Genomic DNA, 7,589 nt, shown 5'->3' with positions numbered 1-7,589 from the left:
AGAACACGCCCACTTTTATTTTTTAACTGCAGATGCCCCTCTCTATTGTGATCCTGTGAACCAAATAACAGTCTTGTATCTTATTGCGGAGCTTAGTTATGGCAATTTATTTGTTTTTGATTAATGGCGTTTTGTGGGCGTGGTAGTGGTCTGATTACGCCCATCTGCAATACCAACCGTCTCACAGTACCAAGATATATGTCTACCAAGTTTCATAAAGATATCTCAATTTTTACTTAAGTTACAGTTTGCGCGGACGCACGGACGGACAGACGGACGGACAGACAGTCACCCGGATTTCAACTCGTCTCTTCATCGTGATCATTTATATATAGGTTGTCAAATATCTCCGCAAAGCGCTACAGAGCTCGTATCTGGCAACACTATACATAATTTGAAAGGTCTTGACATAACCTACAAAACAACGCTATGCATGATTAGCTTGGATATTGCGTTCAACAGTTATAGACGTGTAAACATGGAGTTCACTAACGCCGAAATTCGCGCTATTTTAAAGTTTTCCTTCGTTAAAGGCAAATCCGCTAGAGAAACGTTCCGTGAGATTAATGGTGTTTTGGGGGATGGTACTCTATCACTTCGAACCGCGGAGGATTGGTTTCGACCGGTGGATTCAGAGCCGGTGAAAACGACACCATGGATAAGCCAGCCGGCGGAAGACCTGTGACGACAAATACCGATCAAATCATGGAATACATCGAGTTAGACCGGCATATGGCATCTCGTGACATCGCCCAGTAGATGGGAGTTATTCATCAAACCATTTTGAACCATCTGCAGAAGGCTGGATACAAAAAAAAGTTTGATGTTTGGGTGCCGCATAATTTGACGCAAAAAACCTTCTGGACCGAATCAATGCCTGCGATATGCTGCTGAAACGGAACGAACTCGTCGCATTCTTGAAGCGGATGGTGACTGGCGACGAAAAATGGATCACATACGACAATATCAAGCGAAAACGGTCGTGGTCGAAGGCCGGTGAATCGTCCCAAACAGTGGCCAGCCGGGATTGACGGCCAGGAAGGTTTTGCTGTGTGTTTGGTGGGATTGGAAGGGAATCATCCACTATGAGCTGCTCCTATATGGCCAGACGCTTAATTCTACCACCTACTGCGAACAACTGGACCGCTTGAAGCAGGCGATCGACCAGAAGCGTCCAGAATTGGCCAACAGGAAGAGTGTAGTGTTCCACCACGACAACGCCAGACCACATACTTCGTTGATGACTCGTCAGCAGCAACGGGAGCTCAGATGGGAGGTTTTATCGCATCCACCATATAGCCCGGACGTAGCGCCAAGTGATTACCACCTGTTCCTGTCCATGGCGAATGCCCTTGGTGGTGTGAAGTTGAACTCAAAAGAGGCTTGTGAAAAGTGGCTGTCCGAATTCCTTCGCAAATAAGGAGGGGAGCTTCTACGAGGAAGGTATTATGAAGCTGCCGTCTAGATGGAAACAGATCATCGAACAAAACGGCGCATATCTTAACTAAATCCGATCACTGTAACACTTTTTATAAAGCATTGAATGAAGAGCAAAAAAGCGGAAGGGAGATATTTGACAACCTTATATTATGTAATTCTTCCCCACATGCACCTTTTATTCGTTGGTCTATTAGATCCTCAAGAGTTGATACATCATTTTTAATACTATTATTCGGGATTACATTTAATTCATTGATTTGATGTTCTAATTTGTTTTTCATCTTATTTAACGTTTCTAAAAAAAATACTTTCGAAATGGCATCATTATCTTCTATAGGAGCAGCTAGGTTAATTATTCTCTTCTTGTTCAAATTAAGATTTTTGTATCGGTCTAGATTCACTTTTGACCTACTATTGCCAAGTGAGGAATGACCAAATTTATTTATACTCATATTATTTAATAATATATGCTTCTCGCAACTCTTCAATAATTGATATAATTTCGTTTTGATGGTTGTTATGTCCGGCACTTGTTGAAGATATAAGCAATCTCAATCTATCCACCAACTCATTAGGGTTATCCCAATATTGATAAATATTTTTACGGTTATCGAATGATTTCAATAAACCTCTACCACTTATGAACGAGTGTGGATTATAATTGAATAATTTCCTGATAATATAAAGATATTTAAATGATTTTGTTCCCTTTATTTGACTATTTGGGTTATAATTACGTTTGTGAACACTTGTTTCTAATAAAATCTCTCGATAACTCTTCAAATCATACTTTTTATAATGTTGGGGGTTTTTATGAAATATTAACTCAAACAGACCTGGTGTCATTTTCTATTTTTCCTTTCCGATCTGTATAGCATCTTTAGACGTAATTTTTAATGGTTTGTACCCAAATCGCCATCGACCATTTGAATCCCTATTCGGGCCATACAATGTATCAAGCATTTTAAGATCTTTAAGCAATTTTATGTTTTGTAATAGTGAATGGGTGTGAGTAAGCTTAACCCGTTTAAAATCTTCATTTAGTTGTTTTTCAGACTGGCGTTTTACAAATTTATGTCTTTCCCATAGATCAGGGTCTTTTTCAATTCTTCTTAAAATATCATTTTCAGTTGGTGTAGTATTATCATTATACTTTTCAACTTGTCTTAGGTTTTCTACAGCCTGTCTTCATTTTCTTTTACACTGTCCGCCTCCCAAATTTCATCATTATCATTAAAATTAGTAACATTATATTTATTAGAGTTTTTAAAATTATCAACTAATGCTTTCAATGGTTTTGAAATGGGTTTAAATGTATCCTCCAACAAGTTTATTCTATCCAATTCTCCCAATTTCATTCTTTTAATTTTTTCTTTTAATACTTTTCTGGTCTTAGCAATATTTGCTAAAACAGTCATCTGTTTATTTGCCATGATCTTTAACGAGTGTTTAAAAATCTGCTACCTATCAGTTGTATATCTGATAAGAATCTGGTCTGCTATATGCTTGTATGGATGTTTTATAATTGTATGAAATTATCGAAACCCTTTCGATATCGACCATTGTTTATAGAATCATCTTTACTTATAACAATAAAGCCGTATATATTTTTCCAAGATTCAGTACATATTTTTAAAAATGTTTTGTATAACATATCTCCAATAACATGATCATTATAGATATGCTTAAGATTCATTTCATCTTGCTTGAATACAATAATCATGTTGGCATTATCACAAATTAGGTGTTTAGGAATTTTTGTATAAGTTTGACATAAATAAGAGGAATCAATGTTTTTATGACGACCCATACAAAAATAATCTCGTATTGTACTTTGTTTTCCACATATTACATCATCGAATATAAAAATTGAGTCCGGTTTGGCTTCAGTGGGCTTGATAACATCAACGTTTTCACTAAATGTATAAAGATTTATTCCTTTTATCGGATCAATAAGCCTTTTTAGATAGATATATTTCGGCTGGTATAATGATTTTGAATAAATGTATATATTTCGGAAATTAAGACCGTTTGGGCTTTCAATTAAACTGAGCATAACATTAGTTTTTCCACAATTTGATGGACCCACAATTAGAGATCGTATGGAATTTGGTAAAAGTGGACTATGTCTAGTAACATTTTTAACATTTATATAATTGTCGGCATTATTAACCTTAAGTTGGAGACGTTGTTTAACTACTTTCATTTTGTTTACTAGATTTATAGCAATATAAACCATCACTTTTATAATAAAGATATCATTTAATTGAAACTCATCCACACTCAACCATATTGTTAAGAAAAAATCACCTGATGGGTCTAATACATAAGAAGATTGGTCAGGGTTTTGTAAATATTTTGATTAATTCTTTACCTATTGAACTTCATTTACCCGGATATCAATTTTGTGGACCTGGAACAAAGCTCAGACAACGGTTAGAAAGAGGAGATAAGGGTATAAATCCTTTGGATGCAGCGTGCAGGGAACATGATATTGCATATTCCCAAGCAAAAGATATAAATAACAGACACCAAGCTGATAAAGTTCTATCTGAGAAAGCCTGGCAGCGTGTTACATCTAAGAATAGTGATTTAAAAGAACGAGCAAACGCTTGGTTCGTTACAAATGCAATGAAAGCAAAACTCAAATTTGGAATGGGTATAAAAAATAAAAAAAGAAATACATCTAAATGTAAAAAACGTAAAAAGATGAAAAACAAAAAAGTGTCATCTAACAAATGTTTTTTGGTAGCAGTTAAAAAAGGAATCAATATGCTTAACAAAAAGAAGCCGCAGTCATTTAATGAAGCTTATAAAATTTCACAAGATGCTATAAAGTCTAGCTTTAAAAATAAACAAATTAACATACCGAGAAAAATTCCAGTCCCAAAAATTGGTGGAATTTTACCACTCCTTCCTGTTTTAACGGCGTTAGGTGCACTTGGTGGTATAGCATCTGCTGGATCAGCTATAGCAAAAGTTATAAATGATATCAAGAATGGAAAGGAGCAATTGGCTGAGGCTACCCGCCATAATAGATATATGGAATCTATCGCTATGGGTAAAGGTTTATTCCTTAAGCCATATAAAAAGGGATATGGTTTATTTTTACGACCCTATCCAAAAAACTAATAAAAAAGCTACCCAAAGGACCATTAACAGATGTTGATTTAATGAAATATTGTAAACATCTGAAACATTTTAGGGGAGTCTTTATGCGAAATTCTTTACCGAATAAGCCGAAATCACAAGAATGTGGAATTCTTAATTTAGATGATGCTGATTGTCCTGGTACTCATTGGGTAGCATACTATAAAAACAAAAATTATAAAGAATATTTTGATAGTTTTGGAAATTTACAACCACCGGTAGAACTGATTAATTACCTGAAGCCACCAATATATTACAATTATGAACAGAAACAAAAATATAACACAGTCATATGTGGGCAATTATGTTTAAAATTTTTATTTAATAAAAACTAAATTATTTAAAATACAATTTTTTTATATATAATTTTATTCCAACCTCTTGGAATTAAATCACACTCACCACTTCCTTTGTGTTAAAAATGCAACAGTTTTATTAATTTTTTGTTTTAAAATATTAAACGCCACTCAATAAAACCAAAACACTTGCGACGCAGCGCAAAGAAAATGTATAAAAAATGTAAATGTGTACAGAGAAAAAATGGATTGTCCGGCTCAGGTCCGCTGATGTATTATATTGCGACGGGAATACAACGTTGACGAGGTGTCCGCTTCGACTTCGATACGCAAAAAAGAGTGCCGCCGCTTCGAGTGTCCGTGGTTTTTGTTGATGGTTGGTGGGGTGATCGCCTGGTGTGTTGTGTATCCTGGGTGGTAGTGTCGTTGTGTGAGGTGTATGTTGCGTGAGGTGAGGTGGTGAATGTTGCGAGAGGTGATGTGGTGAATGTTGCGTGTCAGTGATGTGTGAGGTGTGTTGGTGTAGGTTTTCGGGACGACGTAGGCTCATTTAGCCATCCCGGCCCCCCTAGGCGAATATTAGCCTAGCAGACGCTGAAGTTGTTGCAGCGTGTAGACGACGCTGCTCAGCCCAGTGGCACGGCGGGGTTGTGGCCTAAGCTGACTACGGCGCGTAATTGCGTCGTGGCGTGGGCGCCAGGAACGTGGCTCCGGAGGGGGTGCCGATCGGCGGGGTCGTGCTGATGCCTGCCTTGGGAGTCGCCTGACTACGCCGCGGCGATGGGAGGCAGTTAGTCGACCATTGTCGCGCCTCGCGGTACGGTGAAGGAGTGTGTGATGTTGCTCACCGCACATCTGACAAAGCCCCCTTGACTCACATGCGGTTGTTGCATGGGTGTGCGCCAGACAATTCAGGCAGTGTCCATGTGCCTGGGCGATTTGCTGTCGTTGGACTGGTGGCATACCTTTAAATATGCCGCAATGTTGCAACCGGTGTGGGCGACGACATAGCGGGCATCGGAGGCGGTGCTGCTCCGCGGACAGCGATGTTGACGGGGGTAGTGGCCGCGTGCCACTACTTGGAGCGATTGGAGGGGCTGTGGTAGCCGTAGTTCGGGGTGCAGGATTTGCCCCAGGGCGTGGCACATTAACGGCCGAACGTATTGCTGGCGTTGGTGTTGGTGCATTTCCGTCCATAATGATCTATATGGGAAAAAAGTTATTTAGATTATAAGTTTGTCGCATGCTTGTGTTGGAAATTTGGGCCACGTTAAGTGGCATAAATGGGTCGTTTGTTCGATCGACCTTTTACCGGATTTAGGTTTTTTTTGATTTATTAATTTTAGCGGTTTTTGGTTCTTATCGGGTTATTATTTACGTTTGTTCGGTATTATCGGCTGTGGGTAAAAAGCATAGCTTTACGAGCGGTCTAGTTAGTGTTCCGGTTTGCGTACGGAGATCGACTACTCGGATGTGACCGTCGGAACCATGGTGAAGGTTTTCTATGCGGCCAAGCCGCCATTCGGTAGGGGGGAGACAATCATCGTGTACTAGCACGCAATCTCCAAGCTTCGGCGCCTTTTCTGGAGCTTTCCAGCGGTACCTCTTGTGGAGGTCCTTTAGATAATCTTCTTTCCATCGGCGGCTAAAATTGTGATGGAGAATTTTGATTCTTTCCCATCGGTTTAATAAGGATAGCGACTCCACGTCTGGCTCAGGTATGGCCAGAATGGGTGCTCCTTTGAGAAAATGCCCAGGAGTTAGGGCGGTGAAATCGGAGGGATCTTGCGAGAGGATTGTGATTGGCCGTGAATTGAGTACGGCTTCAATTCGAATTAATAAGGTCGAGAATTCTTCATAATTAAACTTGTAGTTTCCAGCTACTTTTTTGAAGTGGGATTTGAAGCTTTTTACAGCTGATTCCCATAAACCACCCATATGAGGAGCGCTTGGGGGGATAAACTTCCAATTAATGCCTTGGGGTGCGTACTTCTGTACAATCTCAGGTGAGACTTGTTTGATAAGAGTAAAAGTGGGCACTGCCACGCCTACTGTCTAATTTTGAACGCGGTTCCAATAAACTCATCTCATACCATCCCAGAGGAAAAATTTAATGTCTCTGGCGTGTTTAGTGCTTGATTTATCGCGCTTTTAGTAGTTTTTAACAGTACCGTTATATGGGGAGTGGGCGGAGTTGCCACCTGATTTCAACTATTTTCACACTGTAGGTAGAGGTTCTAAAAACATTTGATTTTTGAATTTTGTTGTTATAGCATTAGCGGTTTAGGAGATATGCACATTAAACCTATTAGGTGCGGGACCACGCCCACTTAAAAAAAACTGTATACCAAATAAGATTCTTGTATCTTGTTGTGGAGCTTAGTTATGGAAATTTATTTGTTTTTGATTAATGGCGTTTTGTGGGCGTGGCAGTCGTCCGATTACGCCCATCTGCAATACCAACCGTCTTACGGTACCAATAAATGTGTACCAAGTTTCATAGAGATATCTCAATTTGTACTCAAGTTACAGCTTGCACGGACGGACGGACAGACAGTCACCCGGATTTCAACTCGTCTCTTCCTCCTGATCATTTATAAATATATATAACTCTATATCTAACTCGATTAGTTTTAGGTGATACAAACAACCGTTAGGTGAACAGATACTCTGTCGCAACAAGTTTCAAGAGTAAAAAAAGCA

General features: G+C 39.1%; 1 protein-coding gene across 1 annotated transcript; it reads right to left on the bottom strand.

The window, feature by feature from the left end:
- Positions 1 to 4,977: 4,977 nt before the first annotated feature.
- LOC138858169 (uncharacterized) lies at positions 4,978 to 6,806 on the bottom strand. The gene has a single exon (XM_070112698.1). The coding sequence runs from the start codon at positions 6,081 to 6,083 to the stop codon at positions 5,466 to 5,468; it is 618 nt and encodes a 205-aa protein (XP_069968799.1). The 5' UTR covers positions 6,084 to 6,806; the 3' UTR covers positions 4,978 to 5,465.
- Between the last annotated feature and the right edge of the window lie 783 nt (positions 6,807 to 7,589).

The sequence above is a fragment of the Bactrocera oleae genome, chromosome X, assembly GCF_042242935.1.
Source record: "Bactrocera oleae isolate idBacOlea1 chromosome X, idBacOlea1, whole genome shotgun sequence".
NCBI classification, from domain to species: Eukaryota; Metazoa; Arthropoda; class Insecta; order Diptera; family Tephritidae; genus Bactrocera; species Bactrocera oleae.
This window is presented reverse-complemented; position numbering and strand designations above follow the sequence as displayed.

Coding starts and splice junctions, on each gene's coding strand:
- LOC138858169 (XM_070112698.1), bottom strand. CDS start 6,083: ATGGACGGAAATGCACCAACACCAACGCCAGCAATACGTTCGGCCGTT.